The sequence below is a fragment of the Thamnophis elegans genome, chromosome 12 (assembly GCF_009769535.1).
Source record: "Thamnophis elegans isolate rThaEle1 chromosome 12, rThaEle1.pri, whole genome shotgun sequence".
In the NCBI taxonomy this organism is placed as follows: Eukaryota; Metazoa; Chordata; class Lepidosauria; order Squamata; family Colubridae; genus Thamnophis; species Thamnophis elegans.
The window spans coordinates 47,034,525-47,057,731 of NC_045552.1; the positions used below are offsets into that span (position 1 = coordinate 47,034,525).

At 44.1% G+C, this 23,207-nt stretch overlaps 1 protein-coding gene across 1 annotated transcript in view; it reads right to left on the bottom strand.

The window, feature by feature from the left end:
* Positions 1 to 3,514: 3,514 nt before the first annotated feature.
* MID2 (midline 2) overlaps positions 3,515 to 23,207 on the bottom strand; it is a 229,851-nt gene continuing 210,158 nt past the window's right edge. Inside the window, exons 8-10 of the mRNA XM_032228641.1 lie at positions 21,531 to 21,692; positions 12,599 to 12,806; positions 3,515 to 4,658 (exon numbers count right to left, since the gene is read on the bottom strand). Coding sequence (XP_032084532.1) covers positions 4,256 to 4,658; positions 12,599 to 12,806; positions 21,531 to 21,692 — 773 coding nt within the window. The 3' untranslated portion in view covers positions 3,515 to 4,255. The remainder of the gene's footprint in view (positions 4,659 to 12,598; positions 12,807 to 21,530; positions 21,693 to 23,207) is intronic.

Consider the following 23,207-nt stretch of genomic DNA (forward strand, 5'->3'; position numbering starts at 1 on the left):
GCAGTACTGCACCCTAACCACTGCGCCACCTTCTGGTAAAACCAGGAGCCACCCACCTCTGGTAAGGGTAAGGGAAAAGGGGAGGTCAGATAAGGCAAGGGAAAGGGGGAGGGAAGGGAAGGGGAAAAGGGAGGGGAGGGGAGGGGAGGAGAGAGAGAATTTAAATGCTACAGAAGAAGGCATCTATGACAAACTAATGAAAACAGAACAATGAAACTTCTTCAGTGTCTCTCTGTGCTGTAGGAGTATCTTTCTCCCCTCCCACTCAACATCAAGAAACTGCATTCTGAAAGGAGAGCAAATCATCAAAATAGATTGCGGCCATATTTTTCCTCTTGCATAATGTCCCATCTTGCCTCTCTATTGGTTGAACCTGAGCACTGTGGCAGGGCAATGAGGCAGGTTCATACGAAACAGAAACCGTGAGAGATCTGGATTGGAGATAGAAGGTGAGATCATGGAGATAAGAAGAGGTTATCATGGGTGCAGGACACCATGGAGTCTTGTGCATCAGAGGAAGGAAAATTATGAAGAGCTCATATTTTCCAACTTTTAATTGCAGGGCCTTCTGAAGATGCCTTTGCTTCTACAATTTTAAGTCACTCTGCAACTATAAAGAAAAGCTAGTGATCTAAGCTACTGTTTGCTTACTTTTTAAAATGAGATTCTTGGAGGTTTAAGATGGGCTGTTGAATTCTGTGCAATAATGTGCACACAATTTAGCAGGAAATACAACAGGGACACCACTACCACATCACAGTGCTCTTGGACTTTGATATTTGGGCACAAGCTCATTGATGGTGAGGATGCCCTCTCATTTATTCCAGGCCACTCCTTTTGACTGACCCAATTATTATTTTTTTAAAAAAAGAAACAACCCTCGCTCTAAAACAATGAGCCATTTCAGTCATGCAACTTGAAGGAAATCAATCTTTGTAGCTGACCTTACAGGTTGAGGAGGTGACAAATTTAGCAGCAATCATAAAAGTCTTGACCATTGCTGTAGAGCAGGGGTGTCAAACTCAATTTCATTGAGGGCCGCATCAGGGCTGTGGTCAGAGATGGTATTCAGCCAGTTCTGACAGGTTCTGGAGAATCAGTAGCGGAAATTTTGAGTAGTTTGGAGAACCAGCAAGTCGGCTGGCCATGCCCCCCTCTGCCTCCCAGCTGATCTTCTTTTGTTGTGCTGAACAGGAGAACAGAGCTGGAAAGCAGGTGAGTGGGATAGGGAGGGAATGGGGATTTTGCAGTATCCTATCCCTGCCACACCCACAAAGCCATGCCCACCAGGCCACACAACGCCCATAAAGCCATGCCTACACAACCAGTAGTAAAAAAAAATGAATCCCACCACAGCTTGTGGTTGACTTTGGGGGCTACTTCAGGAATTGCTGACTGGGTGATTGTGGCCAACTGGGTGGGCATGGCCAGCTTGATGCCACTCATGGGGCATGACCAATTGGGTGGGCGTGGCCAGCTTGACACCACTCCCCAAACTGCTGGCATGTCTTATCTTTGCATTGGGAAGACCAGGCCAAAGTGACATGAGTAGACTGGGCTGAAGCGACACAAGTAGAGCAGGTCAAAGAGACATAGGCTGGCCCCTTACATTTTCCAGATCTGGCCTGTGGGCCTTGAGTTTGACACCCCTGCTGTAGAGTAAACCCTGTAGGGCACCCACCCATAGATACAGAACATCAAATACTGTGGTGTGATGGCTACTTCTTTGTAACAATGGCTTCCCACCCAAAACTTCCAAAGGCAATACATTTGATCTGCCAACATCTCAATTAACGTCTCCCTGCATCGTAGGACATTACCTGAGGGCAAACACAATACAAAACCTGAATAATATCATGCTCTCCCATGTTTTTCCTTTGAACCCCCTCCCCTAAAGCAACAGAAACCACATTCCCCCAAGGAAGAAAAATGCCCAAATGTTGAGCATACTGAACCAAGAAGAAAACCGAGACATTTCAAGCTTTCCTCCATAGGGCAGTTAGTGCCACTTCGTCACCAGACACAGAATGGTCTGGTATGACATTTCTGGAAGCCGCAGCAATGGGCTGCAATCTGAAACAGCTTTCCCCGGGTCTGGGGTAGACAGTTGGGGGGCTCCAGTTCCCCTCTTTTCCTACATCACAAGCAGGCATTCCATGGGAAGCCTATCATTTCAGGTATCCAAGCCATGCCAAGAAATTCAGCAGTTAAAAACAGCCTACATTCTGCAGTGCAATATTTAACGATTTAATGGGGCGGGGTTAAGTTAAAGGCCAAACAGAAGTGTCACATCTCTGGGAGGTCTCCTGTATTCATTTTGGACGCTTGCAATGCCCCCCCATCACTTTTCCAATAGTCTGAAGTTTAGTCTGCCCCTCCCAGGTCATAACTGAATCAGCTGACTTGCTTCTACTAGGATGGAAAGCTCTAGAAGAGGAAGCAACAAGGATGACTTGTCCCAGAAAAAAGGAAGAGCTACCAACCTCAGATCAAATGATCTGAACCAGATGGTGGGACAAATGGAACACCAGCAAATAGAATGGAAGAATCCTTTTAGATACCACTAGTCTGGGATGCTAACTTTATCAAATAAATTGTTGCTTCCCAAAAGGTCCTAAACTGAAATCCCTCCTCTTACATTTCCTGCATTGGGTTGGTTGGGGTTCGATTGAGTTTGGGTGGGTTTGGGTTAGGTTTGGGGTTGGATTGGGTTGGGGTTGGTTGGGTTGGGTTTTGATTGAGTTTGGGTTGGCTTGGGTTAGGTTTGGGGTTGAGTTGGGTTGGGTTTGGGTTCAATTGAGTTTGGGTTGGTTTGGGTTGGGTTTGGGTTGGGTTGTTAGGTTGGGTTAGGTTGGGTACTGGCCACTTTTCCTCTAATGAAATCTATGACCTAAGGAAGACACTCTATTGCATCTCAAAAGTCAACATTATTTTAGCTTTTAGGCCAGCACCACATCACCCATTTCTGAATAAAATACATTCCTTACAGCTCTTGGACTTTCCACTTGTTTACAAAATTCCCTGCCCAGAAGGCGCTTCTGGGTAGGAAGGTCAATTAGTCCGCTAGCAGCAGCGGGCTCCCACTCTGTGTCAAAATGCACAAATAAAGCTTCAGCCAAGCTTTTGCAATATCTTCACACTGGGTGCATAGAAGAGGTCTGCATGGATCTCATCGCCTTTCATTCAGACCAGGTTGGCAAGAAAGCGGGCTGCACTTATGGAGCACCAAATGTTCTCCTCATGCCTCTACATGTTCAGTGTTAAACACCAGCCAAGTGGAACTGATCTACAGTACATGCAGAAGTCTATGGGCCAATCCTTGTTTACAGCCACTGTGCTTGAGAATACTGTGTTTCCCCCAAAATAAGACAGAGTCTTATTTTCCTTTGACCCTGGAAATAAGCACTTGGCCTTATTTTCGGGGAAGTCTTATTATTTTTGAAGTGCAGGTGGTGGTAAGCATGGTCACCTCATGGCTGCTGCTGTGTTGCAATATTTTCAGGGGAGGGCTTATTTTAGCACATGCGTTCAAAAGCCCAATTGGGCTTATTATCCGGGGAGGTCTTATTTTGGGGGAAACAGGGTATATGATTTGGAAGGAATATGGCTGATGACAAAATCTGGGGATAGGGCTTTGGGAAAGGGCCATTACAAATGGGCTAACTCCCTTGGTCATATATCTGTTAATGTGCAAGATGAACATTTGCAGAGTGCTAAATTCATGTTGCCCCCCCCATCTCCCCCATGTATGATTGTTATGGGGCAATAGAGCACCCAGACCTGTATTTTCTAGGCAATGGCTTGGGTTCCAATTTCGTTGGGTTCCAATTCTCCCCAAATGACATCTTAGAGACCCAGTGGGTCCCTCCCTCCCTCCCCTCAGACTCCTCTGTCTGTTTACAAAACCAAACCCACGTTGCGCTTTGGATTCCCATGCAGCTGAGATGGCACGACTCCTCTCCATACCCTGCCATGGTACCCTTCCTCTTGTCAGGAACAAACAAGACATGCCAACTCCATTGGAGACAATTCAGTAGTGCTATCAAAAAAAAATAAAGTTTTAAAAATCCGGTCCATGAAATGCCACCCGCACCGGATGCGCCACGAGGGATGCACCACAAGCGGTGGACTTTCAGTAAGAGGGAGGCTTGCAGGCTGCCAACTGCCTCCAAAACACACATGAGGTCATTGCCCCCATCTGGTTGCACAGTTTGCTCCAGAGGCTTGGCTGGAAAGACAGGGACTTCTTGAGTCCTCAATGGCAGGTTTTCATTCCTGATACATACGGAGACTCTTGAGGCCGGCAGTTGCATTCCTGCTGTTCTGGGTAGTCTATAAAGTCTGGAGCAGGGAGACCCGTGATGACCATTAATGATTTGTTCCAAATGGTAAAAGTAGGGCAGACAGGCAGGATGAAAGCAATCTCAAACGTATGGAGGTGGAGCGAGTTGGCAGGATCGTAGAAGGAGAAGACGTTGTTGTCATAGTCCAGAAGGACGCCCAAGCGCTTCATCTGGGGCTGAACATCAAGGAGCATCTCCTTGTTGTTATGCCGCACTACAAAGCTGTTGTTGCAGCGGGAGAAAACCCAAGAGGAGGAGTTCTTGCCGACCCACTCATTCTTAGGGGCTGATTTGTAGGCAATGCCGATGGCGTACCTGGAGAAACAGGAAGGGGGACCAAGAGTCATATACAGGTTGAAACGAGGCAAAATGTAATGGAATGTACCCCTGTAGCAACAGAGGGGGAGGATTGGACCAAGTCACAGTCTTCCAAGAAAGAAGAATAGTGCAATGGCCTAGAGGTGGAGCTCTCGCCTCACACTCAGGAGGCTGTGAGTTTGATCCTAGGTCAGGGGTCAGCAACCTGTGGCTCTGGAGCCGCATGTGGCTCTTTCATCCCACTATTGTGGCTCCCTGTCGTCAGTCGGCTCCACAATTGATAGGGCTTTCAGTTAGGACAGGTAGAGGAATAAGGATGCCGTACTAGGAGGAGACTCTATGGTGGGGGAACCGGACTTCCGGTTGGCTCCAGAATTGAACAGGGGGCTTCCGGTTAGGACCTTTGTGGCACTTTGAGTGTTTAAGGTTGCCGAGCCCTGTCAGATATTTTTGTCTCTCTGGGCACTCTGAGAATATATCTGCTGAAAAAAAACTTTGCATTGGTGACAGGAAGGGCATCCAGCCACTAAACACTCAGCTCCATTCAGTTGCCCAAACTCCACCCCGCAAGGGATTATGGGGTCATTAAAAGAGGACGACAGCCTTCCCAGAAAGAAGCCCAGATCAAGAGAATGTGCAGTGCCAAACTGGGGGTGGGGGCAGGGGTGGGGGAAATGTTCAGACTAGAATCTCCCAGGATGTATCTAGTGGGCTAGAAGACTATTGCTTTAATCTGGCAAGATTCTGTCCATTAGATACAAGCAAATAAAGGATTGGAGTCAAATATATTTCATTGGCTCATTTCGGGGTTTGGGCTTGACACAGAAAAGCAGCATCCCTTCATCAGTCTGAGAGAGTGACAGAATTGTTTTGCAGATCATAGTGAGCAATATCCACCCTCTGTCAACCCTGAAGTGAACCTAGCTGAGGCCATTTTTAACGCTTCAGGGTTGCCACAAGAGCGGGGGAATAGCTGGGGTTTTGTAGTCAAAATAAAAGGTTTTTCTGTGGGAACCAAAGACATTTCAACAGGTGGAGGGGGAAGAGGAGGAGTAGAATAACTCTACTGTATTGGACAATATGATTGATGCCTGGGGAGGGGGAAAGGGGGAACTTTCGCTTTTTAGTTAGAGTCCGTTTTCTCCAGTTGTGCAGATATGACGTATCCAATAAATTGTTCTTTGAGTAATCTTCCTGCCTCAGAGGTGCTTTCAATGGGCGCATTACTTGGAACACTGACATCCTCACTTTACGGGAGTAAAAATGACCAAATCAAATAAATCGTGGAAGGAAAACATACTTTTACTTTCCCCAGACTTTTAAAGTACCCAACCCAATTTTTGCATGGTTTGGGGTTTCTCATTCTACAGCCCTTTTACGTTGTGCTTCAAAGTCCCTGCATTAGTTCTGCTCCCACTGTAATGCTTGCCAAGCTGCCGTGGGAATTTCTACCTTGATCAAACAAAACAAAGTATGGTTGGGCATGCACATACAGAGGTAGGGATGTGTCTGTGTGTGTTTGTGTGTAAGTATGTGGAGAGGGGGGAGGGGGGAGGGCAGAGAATTCTCCCATCACAAAAAAGCTAATCGCCCAGCTATGCCCATCGACTTCTGGCTGTTGTTAAAGCAGGTGTGTAGAATTCTTAATTTCATGCTGCGTCAAATGCAAATGATGGGAGAACGGTGAAGTGTGCACTCCTATTTCACAGTCCAGCTATTAGGATGGTGCATTTCACTCTCTTTAGCTCTTGCCTTGCTAAGTTGGATCTTTCTTTGCAGTCCCCCAAACCTGCACCGAAGCTCCTCCCACCTTTCTCATCCACTGCATACATCAGGTGAAGCAGAAAAGGGTTGTAATTCTATAAGGGAGAGCCTATAACAGGGGTTGTTAGGAATATAATCTAACGGTTGGGTTGGCAATATATAAATCATGTAACAATGTTGTACCTGTTTCTTTAAATCATACTGTAAAATGTGATTGGTTGCTGTTTCCTCAATCGGCCATAAGAGGGAGCCAGAATGACTGTTAGCTCTCTGTTTATTAGATGCTGGGCTGATCTGATCTGAGTGTTTTGGAAGCTGGCTGTTAGAAAGTGCCGTGAGCTATTGTAAGCTTTGCAACTGCTAGCAAACTTTGAGTACCGGACTGTTTGTATTATTATGGACTATGTTATTTGGATTATCTCTTAACTGAAAGACATTGATGACTGACTATCTTATCCGTGTATGACTTGGACTGTTTGATGGACTCTGATACCTCTATTTCCACGAAAGTAAAAGCCTATTTAAACTGCAGTGTTTCTGTATGCTGGTTTGTGTGTTCTCCAACACAACTCTCACAATGCTTCTCTGAATGCACTCACTCTCCCAATGGGGAGCTTACCTAACACTGGTTATGGGCCCAGGTTATACCAGACGTAGCTAAAGGAGAGTTGGTGTTGATACGCAATACCATATACAGACAGCTGTTTATTGTAGTGATTGTTACTATCCTGGAGAAGATGGCGAGCGACCCATCATCAAGCCTATCGATGATAACTCGGTTGGATGGAACAAACTATGTTTCCTGGTCTATGAAGGGCAGTCTACTCCTGCATAGGGAAGGTTTATGGGATGCTGTCCAGAATCCACAAGGCTCACAGGGCCAGCCTGGAAAATGTAGGGGGCCAGCTGATGTCGCTTCAGCCCAGTCTACCCGGTGCGGCTTCGGCCCCATCTACACAATACAGCTTCGGCCAGGTCTACCCAGAAGAGGAAACATGGCAGCAGTTTGGAGAGTGGCATCAAGGTGGCCATGCCCACCCAGTCGCCCTCCCTGCTCCCCCTCCAAGGTCAACCACAGCGCTCATCCCCACAGTCACAATGATCAAAATTCAGACACTTGGCAAATGACTCATATTTATGATGGTTGCATTTTCCCAGAGTCACATGATAGGGTTCCATTTTGTGACCTTCGGACAGCAGTCAATGGGGGGAAGCCACATTCACTCAACAATTAGCAATAGCCGTTAGACTTATATACCGCTTCATAGGGCTTTCAACCCTCTCTAAGCGGTTTACAGAGTCAGCATATTGCCCCCAACAACAATCTGGGTCCTCATTTTACCCACCTCGGAAGGATGGAAGGCTGAGTCAACCCTGAGCCGGTGAGATTTGAACAGCCGAACTGCAGAACTGCAGTCAGCTGAGGTAGCCTGCAGTGCTGCATTTAACCACTGTGCCACCTCGCCACCTGATACTAACTTAACAATTGCAATGATTCACTTAACAACTGTGACCAGAAAGGTCGTAAAATGGGGCAGAATTCACTTAACATCTATCTTGCTCAGCAACTGAAATTGCGGTCCAATTAGGGTTGTAAGTTGATACTAGTTATAACAGGTAGTTATACCTGTTATAACTAGTTACAACTATTATTACAGGAACAATAGTTACAACTATAACTACAGCAATGGTTGTGTCACTCCGCAACTACTGTTACCACTATTACTACAGTAATAGTTGCATAGTAAGTTGCACAGTAAGAGTGAGGTGGCGCAGTGGTTAGAGTGCAGTACTGCAGGCTACTTCAGCTGACTGCTAGTTGCAGTTCAATAGTTCAAATCTCACCAGGCTCAAGGTTGACTCAGCCTTCCATCCTTCCGAGGTGGGTAAAATGAGGACCCAGATTTTGGGGGGCAATAGGCTGAGTCTGTAAACCACTTAGAGAGGGCTGTAAAATGGTATATAAGCTTAAGTGCTATTGGGAAGGAAGGAAGGAAGAAAAGAAGGAAGGAAGGAAGGAAGGAAGGAAGGAAGGAAGGAAGGAAGGAAGGATGGATGGAAGGAGCCATGATGGCACACTAGTTAGAATGCAGAATTTCAGACCAACTCTGCCCATTGCCAGTAGTTTGATCTTGACTGGCTCAAAGTTGACTCAGCCTTCCATCCTTCCGAGGTGGGTAAAATGAGGACCCAAATTGTTGGGGGCAAGAGGCTGACTTTAAACCGCTTAGAGAGGGCTGTAAAGCACTACGAAGCAGTATATAATTCTAAGTGCTATTTCTAGTGCTAATAGTAATAATTAGTTACAGCTAATTACCACTATTAGTAATAGTTACCGCTATTGTTGTACAACAACAATAGTTACAACTATTACTACAATAACAAGACAATTTCAAGCCCTGAATGTCCCAAAAAATCCCAAAGGCCTATTTTGTTTTTGTTTTTTTAAAGGAGCTCACCGTGAAAAATAGAGTTATCACGACTTGGCAATTAGTAAAAGTTTTGTGTTTATCGAGCCTCACAGTCCTTTCTAAGCTTTGCTTTGCAAAGCAAAGTAGCTCAACCTTTGATCCGCTACTCCGCTCTTCCAATGAAAGAGACTCTTCACTAATAACACGGTGAAAACATAATGGAAGACATTAGGAACTGATAACGTGTTTTCATGAAGACCTGGTTTGAAATAACTTCCTGACTCTGTGGGCTCCCAAAACAGCCTTCTCTTTAAACTGAAGTCCATGGCTTTGTGGGAGGAAGACAAAAGAAGAATGGAGATTGGCTTAGAGAAGGGCAGCCATAGCTACTTCCCGCAGGAGATGGGGGCTGATGACATTTCAATTGCAATCACTGAAAGCCGCAGGTCCCTGCTGTGCCTTTGATCAGTGCATTTCTGTATGACACACGCCCGAGGGCCGCTTTGAATCGCAGCCGTAGCCCAGCTCAATTATTCCTGCCCTCCTTCCCTGCAGCGCAGAGCGAGTGGGTGCGTTGCCCATGAACCTTGGGAAGAGTACACACGGCCCGTGTGCCACTCCTGCTGCCAGTGCGTGATTTTTAAATGAAGCCCTCCAGTGGAAGAGGCTGAATGGAAATGGGTCTCAGAGAAACACGAGTTTCCAGGGAAGAGAGAGAGAAACAGAAACAGAGAGAGAGAGAAAACAGAGAGAGAGGGGGGGAGAGAAGCATATATATAGAGAGAGAAACAGAGAGAGAAACAGAGAGAGAGAGAGAGAAACAGAGAGGGGGGAGAAACAGAGAGAGAAAACAAAGAGAGAGAGAAAGAGAGAGAGAAACCATATATATATATAGAGAAACAGAGAGAGAGAAACAGAGAGAAAGAGAGACAGAAAAGCATATATATAGAGAGAGAAACAGAGAGATAAACAGAGAGAGAGAGAGAGAAACAGAGAGAGGGGGAGAAACAGAGAGAAACAGAGAGATAGAAACAGAGAGAGAAAGAAAAACACACAGACAGAAAGAGAGAAAGAAACAGAGAGAGCAAGAGAGAAGCATATATATATAGAGAGAAAGAAACAGAGAGCGAGAAAGAAACAGAGAGAGAGAGAGAGAGAGAGAGAGAGAGAAGCATATACATATATAGAAACAGAGAGAGAGAAACAGAGAGAGAGAGAAACAAGGAGAGAGAAAAACACACACAGAGAGAAACACAGACAGAAAGAGAGAGAAAAACAGAGAGAGGGGGAGAGGGAGGGAAAACAGAGAGAGAAACAGAGAGAGAAAAAACAGGGAGAGAAAGAGAGAAACAAAGAGAGAGAGAAACACACACAGAGAGACAAAGACAGAAAGGGGGGAGAAACAGAGAGAGAAACATACAGAGAGAGAAACACACACTCACACAAAGAGAGAGAGAGAGAGAGAGAGAGAGAGAGAGAGAGAGAGAGAGAGAGAGAGAGAGAGACGCTCTTCCTGAAGAACTAATTCTGCTGCCATGAATGTGGGACAGATTCTTCCCGTTACTCTATGAGCCGAGGTGGCGCAGTGGTTAAATGCAGCACTGCAGGCTACTTCAGCTGACTGCTAGTTCTGTAGTTCGGCTGTTCAAATCTCACCGGCTCAGGGTTGACTCAGCCTTCTATCCTTCCGAGGTGGGTAAAATGAGGACCCGGATTGTTGTTGGGGGCAATATGCTGACTCTGTAAACCGCTTAGAGAGGGCTGAAAGCCCTATGAAGCGGTATATAAGTCTAACTGCTATTGCTATTGCTACTGGGCAAGGATTAAATAGCTACTTCTTCCCCTTGGCTATCAAAGGGTCCATCCTTAAATTCAGGAGCCCAGAAAAAGCCTATGGGAAAATGAGCTCTAGATTGCCCAATTCAAGAGAAGCACTCAACATCACCCCCTTTTGAATAATCCAGTTTCCAGACATAGCCATCCTGTTATAAAACAGCTTAGATTCCAAGAATGCCATTTTCACAACAAACTAACAGAATTGGAAGGGATCTTGGAGGTCTTCTAGTCCAGCCTCTGACTCAAACAGAAAACCCTACACTATTTCAGACAAAATATTGTCCAGTTTCTTCTTCAAACCTCCAGTGTTGGAAACCCACAACTTCTGGAGGCAAGCTGTTCCACTGATTAATTGTTCTCAACAATTAGGAAATGTCTCCTTAATTCTTCGTTGGTTCTGTTCTTGATTAGTTTTGCTTCTTGTTCTGCCTTCTGATGCTTTGGAGAATAGTTTGACTCCCTCTTCTTTGTGGTATCCCCTCAAATATTGGACCACTGCTATCATATTACCACTGGTCCTTCTTTTCACTAGACTAGACATACCCAATTCCTGCAACTGTTCTTCACATGTTTTAGACATTTTAGATGTTTAGATGCTTTATGTTTAACCTGGGCAAACTTTAAGACTTCAGAAAGGGGCACAGCTTTTATCCTGAACCAGCAGCCAGCAGGAGCGGAGTTAGAATCTTCAGCTTCCTTGAGACCTTTGTAGTCAAAAGCCAATACTAAAACAACAGCTTTTTAAAAGTTAAATTACAGTAGCATACCCTTCCATACAAAGAGCTCTCCGTGGTCCTGAAATAATCTGGCTCTGCAGGTATCTACTGTATAAATGCTATGTCACTTCTCAAGGGTTATTTACACCACATACTGAACCACAAAGCGGCCAACTCTATTTTAGCCTAGTGTAGAGTTAATTTGATTTATCATGACTAAACCAGTGACAGAGACAGGCGCCTGCGTGCACACAGCTTCATTTGTGGGTGGGACTGCAAAGGTCAGCATCTGCATGAGTGGGCTGGCCACTGTTGGGTGAGCCATGTTGCGCCTGCGCGCATGCCTCAGCCTGCTGTTCACACAGTCCTGGTTGCAAATGGGCCTTGTGCCAGTATTGGGCTGTGGCTCACAGTGTTGTGGCCTGCCAGCAGCCAGCAGAGCTGGCAGCGGATTCGGACAGTGAGGAGGTTGGGAAGGAACATGGGCCAGTCCTGGAGTCTGGGGAAGACTCTGATGAGGGCTCTGTGTCGGAGGCAAAGAGGGGGCCAGGGTCCTATGCCAGTTACCAGCTGCCTTCAGAGTCAGACAACAGTGAGGCAGAAAAACAGCTGGAGCCTGTTCCCAGTGTGCACATGCGGAGAGTTGCCAGACGAAGGGAACAGCTAAAGAACAGGGGTCAACTTGGAAGTAAGGCCACAGGTAGACAATGAATGGCCCCTCCCAGAGGAAATAAAAGAGGAGTGAAAGGGGAATGGGGTTTGCAGGAGACAATTAGTTCACTAATTGGTTCCTGGCTCTCCGAGACTCCTTGCCAAGTTTTGCAGATATCAGCCTGGCAGCTCTCCAAGCCAGATAAGGTCTCTGACTGTAAATCCTCCCTCAAAAGACTTTGCTGGATGTGAATGAGCAGAATTCACTGTAAATTAATAAAAGGGGTTTTTGCCGCGACAAGGAGTTTGCTTCATGCTCTTGGAAAGCCTCGGTCAGAACACACAGGTTGTGGGTCCCTCTTCTAACATTTGGGTGATAGAAAACAGAGGTACCACTGGGCCTACCACTGATGACTTTGAATCTCTTGCATTGCACTGGTTTTGTGAACCCTTTTGAATTATCTTTGTTTTATGATGGGGAAAGAAGAGAATACACAACCTCAACCTATCCACGCAACCCATTAGGGGAGCCCATTCTTATCCAACGCAACCCACTTACCAGGTGGAGGTTCCTAGGGTTACCTCCCAATAATGGCATCCACTGTCAATGAACACATTCCCCGTGACCCCATAGCAGCCTGTTCCACTGAACCTCTCGGGGGTGTGACTCTTTTTCAAGGAGCTTTCGTCTTTCTCCATCTGAAGTCCATCATTGGAGATCTTCAACTTCTTATGAGCCATTTTAGGGTCCAACTTGAATGGCTGGCCTACAGGAAAAGAAAGCCAAGATTGAAAATCAACCCAATCCAAATCATTTATTTCCACCCCCTCCCAAAAAAATAGTTTCCCAGCTTCCTGTGAAATGATTTGTCATTCTTTTTCAATTCTGTAAAGGAGCCTGCTTCCTTAACAATAACAGTAATAATTAAACCATCTGAAAACATACAAAAATAGAAGTGACATAAATAAACACTGTGAATCGGGCTCTCACCAACGAAGTCCAGCTGGCCAAAATCCATGTTAACTATTTTGCTGCAGGCAAGAGGGTTTAAATGAGCTGTAGAGGGCAGGAAGTTTCCAAATACTTTCTATCATGAAGAATATATTCATTTTTGATGATTATGGTGTTTTGGGAATGCTAAATATTTAATAAATATTTTTATTTAAATAACCCCAAGGAATCAAAATCTGCCTTTGCATTTTTCCAAATTTTTGTTCTTCTGCAAAATAGGTTTCTGATTTTCTACCTTGTTTCTCAGGATGCTTTAGAATTCCTTCAGGAGAAGTAGCTTATATTTCAATATAAATCTATATATATAAAAGCCAAATACCACTCACTCATCACGAAATCTCCAGAACCATAAAGCCTACAAACTTGAAATTTGGCACATATGTTCCTCTTGGCATCTAGGTGCTTGCTAAGAAAGGATTTTTTGAAATGACCATCAGATCATTAGTATTTCTTATACAGTAATTAACACACTCTGATGCTAAGGATTCTACTTCCCCTCCCCATCTGAAAAGAGCTCTGTTCCAACTGCCAGTTGCCTCACATTCCGTTACCTCAGTTCAAACTGGCAGATGTTCCACTCCTTCACTCAGGAACGGCCTGGGGCTCCTTACAGTACTAAACATCGGTACCTCACCAAAATGTCTACACCTTCTACCTATGGAACTGCTTCCGGACTCAATGCGGCAGGAGCGATATTACTTTATGTGTTTCAATCACAGACCACCACTGAGGCAACAGATTGAACCGGAGTGAAGTGGATTTCTCCTGCATTGCCTGATCACATAGTTTCATCACGAAGCATCCAGGCATCCAGCTAGTACTTTATATACAGTATAAATACTTTATATTGTTTTAATATGAAATGGATCTGCAATGGTTTTTGTGTTTAATTACAGCTACTAATATAGTATTTTGCTGTTTGATACCTCCCAATTTTTATCATTGTGTTCTCCTCTGATTCTGATGGGGAATATCGGTAGCCAGTGGTGGGATTCAGCCAGTTCGCACCACTTTGGGAGAACCGATAGTTAACTTTCTGAGCAGTTTGGTGAACTGATCGTTGGAAGAAATCATTAGGGCAGAGAACCAGTTGTTAAATTATTTGAATCCCACCACTGCAATGTGCAATTAAAAGGAACTTAACTGGGCAAGCAACCCTTTGAGATTTCTGCAGAAACAGTCCCACTGGAAAATGGGTTTAATTTCCAAATTAACTATTGTGTCTTGTACTCTGGATCTGCTCGAAGACAACCCAGGTGACGTTTTGAAGAGGCAGAAATGGAAGGATAAGATCTTGCGAAGCAGGAAAAGACAATCACAAAATCTAATTCTGTGCAGCCTTTATTCTCTCTTCGTATTAAATGTGCATTTTTCAGGCATACTGTAGGGGAAAGCTAACTCCACTTAAGTGCTGGTATAATAATCTGGTAGAGGTGCAGAAAATATCCGTATATTGTTTAGAGTCTTTCTCCCCACAGCCAACGCCAGTCTTTCCACACAGGAAAAACACTGTTATTACATTTTGTAGGGAAACTTGCCTTCTTGGCTCCCCAATCTTTTTTCCCACCATTGCTGGATGGTTGGATTTGAGGGCCTTCTCCCCGCATGGATGGGGCTCTGGATGCAGACCCCAATCAAAAGCTGAAAATCAGTTTTGTTCCATGGCTGACGATGAAACGGCGATGAAATGCTACCTTCGTTCAACAAAGCGCACGATTCCCAAGACTGGGAAAACTTGAGGTTGCCTGGGGAGATCCTCTCCTGCTCCTCTAAGCCATCCATCATCCTCTGATGCTACTTAACTGCATCAACAGCTCAAGCTCTATTGAATCATCAAAGTCCAGATAGAGCTATAATCTGTGCAAGGAATTCTTAGATGTGCTGCTAGGTTTTCTCAACGGTACAAGACTCTTTGCATCGTTGTTGATAGAAGGAAGTACAGAGAACTGAAATCCACTGTCAATCAACTTCTCCTGGACATCAAGAGAGTTGCTATCTGGTTAAACATGATAATGGAAAGATAACTAAATAAAAGTTAAAATAGATGGGATATGGATAAATATGAAACTGATATGGGGAGCTTGTAAAGCAGAGGTTCGTGATTTACCTTTTTAACATGATAAATAAATTGAGTTGTGAATATGACAATAGGACAACTAAGCACGGGCCAAAATCTATGTAACATGGACATATATAGAACCTTTAAGATGATGAACAAAGTGAGATGTTTACCGCTTGTTACTTTATATAATACATTAAGGGAAGTGTAATGAACCCTGAACAGTGAAGATTGCCATCTAGAGATAATTAAGGGTAATCTAATTCAAGATATAGAAAAATGGAGAGGGAATATGAAATATACCTACAAGGGGGAGCTATTGTGATAAAAAGACAGAATCACAAATTGGGAGCATGTAAGGATTTATAACTATATAAAGATAATGATGAGAATAGCTGGGAATTGTAACCAGGTCTACAGCTCGACCAAAAATAGGGTTTTTTGGGGGGGAGGGGGGTGTTAAAAGCACAATGATTATATATGTATACTTTTCCGTTATATCGTTTCGTTTCATTTCACTTTATTTGTATGCCGCCCTTTTCCCTGGGGGGACTCAGGGCGGCTCACAGTTCAAAGGGGGGGGGGAGGACAAACAATTTACAACATAAAAGCACTACATCATTTAAGAACTCAATTCGAGTAGGGGTTAGAGTCTTTAACCCCAGGCCAGCCGGGAAAGCCAGATTTTAAGTGCGGCGCGAAAGGTCTGGAGGGTGGTGAGGGTCCGGATCTCCACGGGGAGTTCATTCCAGAGGGTCGGAGCAGCCACCGAGAAGGCTCTCCTCCTCGCTTTTTAAAAAACTAATAATAGCAATAGCAATAGCAGTTAAACTTATATACCGCTTCATAGGGCTTTCAGCCCTCTCTAAGCGGTTTACAGAGTCAGCATATTGCCCCCAACAACAATCCGGGTCCTCATTTTACCCACCTCGGAAGGATGGAAGGCTGAGTCAACCCTGAGCCGGTGAGATTTGAACAGCCGAACTGCAGAGCTGCAGTCAGCTGAAGTAGCCTGCAGTGCTGCATTTAACCACTGCGCCACCTCGGCTCACTAATAAATTGGAACTTTGAGGAATCCCTAGCCTCAGACACTTATTGGCTTGAGGATGCTATTTGGAACCCCGAAAACAATAGAGCCTCTTTGAGGGATGCGTCCCCACAATTGGTTTTGAGAATCTCTGGCTGCAGTAGGGAGATCTTGAAAATCAATTCTGGATACCCTGCAGGTTACAATGAACCTGGCTGAAACTGCAGTGAACCAAGTTCATCCGACAGGCTCTCCAGAGTTGGCTTCGACCAAGTTTAGGGAAATTCTGAACAGTATTTGACGGGAACATGTGTGCTGAGAAGCGAGAGGAATGACATAACCAATCAATTGTTATTCCCCAGCAGAAGCAGAGCTCAGCTGAAGTCTGTCAAAGCACATCTTTGTTGGAGTTCAGGAAGGCTGTCAGGCTCTCTGCTCTGAAGGAGCTTTTGGGCAAGACAGCTCCTGCATCTTTATTCATCTCCCCCCCCACCCCCTCTCCCTTAATTGCATTTTTATAATATTCCAGATTTTCTAAGTGTGGTTAGAAACTGCCTGGAGTGCAGGAGAACTTATGTTTTGCAAACAGATGGAAACATTGCTCAGTAGTATTGAAGCCTAACTATAAAAAGGTAAAGGTTCCCCTACAAATATGTGTTAGTCATTCCTGACTCTAGGGGGCGGTGCTCATCTCCGTTTCAAAGCCAAAAAGCCAGCACTGTCCGAAGACATCTCCATGGTCTCCAGTGGCCAGCATGACTAAAAGCTGAAGGCGCACAGAACGCTATTACCTTCCGCCCAAAGCTGGTTCCTATTTTTCTACTTGCATTTTTTTCGCAGAAGTGGGAACAAGTATCGGGAGCTCACTCAGTTATGCAGCGCTAAGGATTCAAACTGCCGAACTGCCAACCTTTCTGATCGACAAGCTCAGCATCTTAGCCACTGAGCCACTGCGCCTCCCTGCTATACGCTATACAGCTATAGTTAGCTATGTACATGTGGGAAATATTACAAGGTTTTGGCAATCTCACCCCCGAAATCTCAGGTGGTTTCCTAGAATCAGGGTTAGGGGAGGTGACACTTTGAGGACCTACAAAGGTCCACATTAAACCATTCGTCACAAGTATCTCTCCAGCTTTTAGCCGGACATGTTCACAGAAAGAGATTCCATCCCTGCTCTGGGTAACTCATTCTTAACATTGCACAGTAATCTTCCTGTAATTGGTTGAAATTGCTCAAGGTACTCCAGAGTTATGGCAGTACAGTAGAAGCCACTGAAAGGCACAACAGGCTGTATCTTAACACATACCCCGAGGGGTGTTAGGGGTGTCTTACCCCCACAGTATTTTTCTCCAGAGAGTAAGTCATATATGTACCAAGTTTGGTTGAAATTGCTCGAGGTGTTCCAGAATTATGCTGGAATGTACATACATATACCTTTTATGTAGAAGAATAGAAGATTAGATAGATAGATAGATAGATAGATAGATAGATAGATAGATAGATAGATAGATAGATAGATAGATGATAGATAGAAAGGAAGGAAGGAAGGGAGGAAAGAGAGAGATAGGAGGAAGGAAGGAAGGATGGATGGATAGAGAAAGAGAGAGAGAGGGAGAGATAGGAATAGATAAGAACAGGCAGGTAGGTAGGTAGGTAGGTAGGTAGGAAGGAAGGAAGGAAGGAAGGAAGGAGAGAGAGATAGGAGGAAGGAAGGATGGATGGATAGAGAAAGAGAGAGAGAGATAGGAATAGATAAGAACAGGTAGGTAGGTAGGTAGGTAGGAAGGAAGGAAGGAAGGAAGGAAGGAAGGAAGGAGAGAGAGATAGGAGGAAGGAAGGATGGATTGATGGATGGATAAAGAGAGAGGGGGGAGAGATAGGAATAGATAAGAACAGATAGATAGGTAGGTAGGTAGGTAGGTAGACAGACAGACAGGCAGATGGTATGTATGTATGTATGTATGTATGTATGTAGGTAGGTAGGTAGGTAGGTAGGTAGGTAGATAGATAGATAGATAGATAGATAGATAGATAGATAGATAGATGATAGACAGACAGACAGACAGATTACTTGCTGAAAGAGGCAAGTGGTTTAAAAAACAGAAGCAATCTATCCAAATCAAGGAAAGAGAGATGGTGAAGTCTACTTTAAGAGACTCTGATTACAAATTGGTGGCACAATCAGAATCCCATGCCCCATCTCATTTTCCAGTTTATGCTTCCTCTTTGACATGCATTGGCTAACAGGTGAATGTATCCTCAATTGGGTATTTAGTTAATTTAACAAATGGACTTCCAGTGCAATGCGAAGCCTTGGGCCACCTCTCAATCGCTCGGCTGAGTGGCAGACAAGGTCAGTGCATCTCACACCCTCCTCTCCCCTATAACTCTTTTCTTGTGAGCAATTTATTGACACAAGTCAATACCCCCCAAAAGCAGAGGCTTTTGCCAGGGCTTGGATTATCCAGCCAGCCAGCAATTCATCCCCCTTTTTTAAAAAAATAATCCTCACAAATCTGTGAGCGGTGCATTTTCATAACAAACAAAGCAAGCAAGGCAAAAGAAAAGATTTTCATCAAAGCTGAGCTGTTCTCTTCAACTCGCAAGACAAGATTTGATTTGCTTTTTATTTTCGCGTACATTCTGCTTTCCAGGGAGCTGATGGAAGCAGTGGAGGCAATAAATCATTTTAAACATCCAGTCGAACACTGAAGATAGGAAAAATTGAAATATCAAAGTGGGAAGGATCCCGGAATCCATGAAAACCCATTTTCTAACAGGCCAAATGAAGTTGGGTCTAAATAGCCACTAAAATGGGTTTTTGTGATAATGGGTCTCTGGATACAATATCCTTCTCCTATCTCTGAGTCCTTTCTTCCCATACATCTGGCCCATCTCCTTCATCTCATGCAACTGTTCAAATCCAGTGGACCTAGGGGTGAAATCCTCCCAGTTTGGCCCAGTTCGGCTGAACCAGTAGGGACAAATGTTCTTGGTTCTGCAAACTGGTAGGTTTAAAAAAAAAAGCTTCCAAGGATTACGCATCTCAGCTTATTCGCCTGAACTGTCAGAAAAAAAAATGCTTTAAAAAGTGAAAAAAAAAAGTTGGCCACGCCCACCCAGTCACATGACCACCTCCAAGCCACACCCACAGGTATGAAAAAATCTAGATTTCACTACTGAGTGGACCTCTAAGATTGGTTAAGATTTGAAATGTTCACCAAAGGAAGCTTTCTAGTCCTCCTGTACTCTCCCCAAAGCCTCCTTGGATGGACTTCCTGAATAGAGTGGTAATAAGTGATACTGGGGGTGAAGAAATGGTAAATATTTATTCCATAAATTTCCCTGTGTTACGGATTCAGGATAAGATATTTTAAAATGCCCTCTAATGTAATCTCCTTGAGATTCCTTAGAAAACATTGCTACAGCTATTGTTAAGTAGGAAGATCAGAGGTGGGTTCCTACCAGTTCGCACCTATTCGGTAGAACCGGTTCGTCAAATCTACTGAACCGGTTAGAAGAGGTTCCATCAGTGGACCCAGAAAGCAGGCCACACCTACAGAAGAGGTTCCAAAAAGTTTTGAAACCCACCACTGGTCCTTGGATATGATTATTCTACACTATCATGCTCCTATTTATAAAACTCAGTGCCTCTGTGAAAGGTAAGGATGACTACTGCATTTGTGGTGCAATCAGAACATTGCGTGTGTTGAAGTTGTTTTAACGCAAACCAAAGATGCCTTTTAAAAAACAAGTTTACATCATATTCTTATGCATGCCAGTGCTGTGTGTGAGTTAATTTAAGGTGGTTCTGACAAGTGTCGTCGGCATCTTCATATCCGGTCACATGAGCGGCAAGCCACTCCCATCCGGTCACATGGGTGGCAAGCCACTCCCACAAAGGAGGCCACACCCACAGAGTAGGTTCGAACAATTTTTGAAACCCACCACTGAGGAAGATTGAGCCAATCTTCCTACTTAATTAACTAGCAGTAATGCAAATTGGTAGTCCAGAATCTTCAGGTTCATAGTATCTTAAGACATCACTGTTGCCCGGGAAATGCCTGTGGGGAAATCCTTTCATGCCCCCATCAGGGAGCTGGAGCAAATGACAGGAGCTCATCCGGCCATACAGCTGCACTTGGGTCTCAAACACAAGCTTGCTAACCTCCAAACCAGCATCATAACTGTGTGAGCCACTGCACGCCACAACCATGGCTTATCATTTGACAAGGCATTCAACAAAGTAAACCACAAGCTGTTTCTTGGTAAGCTACAAAGAAGTGGGATACCTAGCATTACCACCAGATGGATTAATAACTGGTTGACAAACCATACTCAACGAAGAGTCCTTAATGGGTCTACATCTATATGGAGGGAAGTAAACAGTGGGATACTGCAAGATTCTGTCTTAGGCCCAGTACTCTTCAATATATTCCTATAGATGAGGGAATAGAAGGGGAACTTACCAAATTTGCAGATGATTCTAAACTGGCAGGAATAGCCAACACCCTAGAAGATAGGCTCAAGATCCAGATGGATCTTGACAGACTTGAACACTGGGCCCTATCTAAGGAAATGAAATTCAGTGTAGAGGAAAGTAGGGTCTTCTGCTTGGTTCCTTCTAACTCTGTTAATCTGTAATCTGTAAACATAATGACCCACTTTGCAAAACCTAAGGGGATAGCTAAGCTTCCTACAACACCCCGAACTACACAGTGCTTAACTCCATTATATTTTAATGTAACCTGGTGTGCAAACCCAGCTAGTGGAGCCGAGGTGGCGCAGTGGTTAAATGCAGCACTGCAGGCTACTTCAGCTGACTGCAGTTCTGCATTTCGGCTGTTCAAATCTCACCGGCTCAGGGTTGACTCAGCCTTCCATCCTTCCGAGGTGGGTAAAATGAGAACCTGGATTGTTGTTGGGGACAATATGCTGACTCTGTAAACCGCTTAGAGAGGGCTGAAAGCCCTGTGAAGCGGTATATAAGTCTAACTGCTATTGCTATTGCTAGTGTTAGCCAACCTTCATAGACAGTCTAGGATTCTCCCTTTAAACTTAACTCCATTCTGGAATATGAAGGACTGGAATCCATCACCACACCTTCGTAGGAACTGCAAGTTGTTCTTGTAGAGATCTTCTTCTAGACCAGTGTTTCTCAACCTGGCCAACTTGAAGATGCGTGGACTTCAACTCCCAGAATTCCCCAACCAGCTATACTGGCTGAGGAATTCTAGGACTTGAAGTCCACACACCTTCATGTTGCCTAGGTTGAGAAACACGGTTCTAGATGTTCTTTTTCCATGCTTCTGCTTCTATGCCCCATGTGTTTGCTCTTTCCCCTCCCATCTTCAGACCAGGAAGAAAGTCCTAACCCTGAAAACGCTTACTGTTAGTCTTCAGTCTGGCAGGCTCACTGTTTCGGCTGCCAGCCTGATTGATCGCCTTGACGAGGAAGATGTATCGTGTGCCACTTTGCAACCCGTGCACCGTATAATGGTTCTGCTTGATGTTGGGGACAATCATCCAGCTGTCCATAGAATTGTAGAGACCTGGAAAATAAAGGCGTTGTTTAGAACACAGCTGTCCTAAAAAATAAAATAAAAATGTTTCTAAAGCCACACAACAAGCTATTTGTGCCAAAATTAGAACGTCTGGTGATTTTCAAGGTCTGAGGAACTGGTACACAGGATAATACCTCCTCTTTATCACAGCTGCTACTCGTAGTATTGAAGTATTTAGCTTTCCTTGGGCTTATTTGGAACCTTTGACATACCATGCCACTGTCAGGGTTCCAAGTACCATGTTTTCCCCAAAATTAGACAGTGTCTTATTTTCTTTCGACCCCCGAAATAAGCGCTTGGTCTTATTTTGGGGGTGGTCTTATTATTATTTTTTAAAATATATTTTTATTCTTTTTAAACAAAACAACACATACAAAACAAAGCAAGAGAGGAAAGAAGAACAACTTTCCTCCATTTCATCAAGCATGTTGTTTGGTTACAAGTTTTTGTGCATCAATTCTTAAACTTAGAACTAACATCACTGCTTTACATTAAACATAACTAAATGTTTCACTGTCATTGAGCATTATGTGTTCAGATTACCATTAATATTCTTTCATTTGTAACAATCCTAATTTCCTTGAATTCATAATTATCTATCAAATAACAATGAGTCTTTAAAGTATTATAGTGTCACTTATCTCCAAGGAGTAAAAGCGAAGATTGGAACAAAGAATTCCCATTGGTTTATAATAAAGGTTCATATTTTCAATTGACCATAATGTCTCCAATCGTCCAGAATTCCAAGAATGGTTTCCCATTATTAATTATTAGTCCATATAGTGGTTAAGTATTTCAATTCATGTATATATCAATTATTCCTTACATCATCATTGATCTGTTTAATATACAAAGATCTTTCTAATATGAAATGGTCACTACATACAATTATACCAAAGTATTCAAATCATCCCACTCTTATACATTAAAAACATTATTGTCCTTTATGTGGTCTTATTATTTTTGAGATGCAGAAGGTGTCGAGTGTGGTCACCTCATGGCTGCTGCTGCTGCAACATTTTGGGCAAGGGCTTATTTTCAGGGGAGGGTTTTATTTTAGCGCATGCGATCAAAAGCCCGATTGGGTTATTATACAGGGAGGTCTTATTTTTGGGGAAACAGAATAACACCCCTAACAAAAGAAGACTCCGAGTTCTTGAGTTTCCTCAAAGTTCCATTTTATTAGAGATGTCACATTGGCACATCTGGGAAAACCCGAATTGGAAAGCTTCCAGGTTTTCCCTACCCAAATGAAAGTCCAAGGCCCAGCCCAGCATCCACATGTCCATCACATGATCCAATCAGACACTGTCCAAAACTGGAGATTCCTCCCAGTCATATCACCCCAGGTGCAGGGCAAGATGTCTTTGACTCTCCGAGAAAGGAATGTTATTTTGACTATATCTCTCCCATAGGCCATATAATCCCCCCCTCCCCATTTCCCCACAGCCGTTGAAGGTGGCAAGCCTGGAGGCCCAATGCAAAAGATGGCTTCCAGCGCCT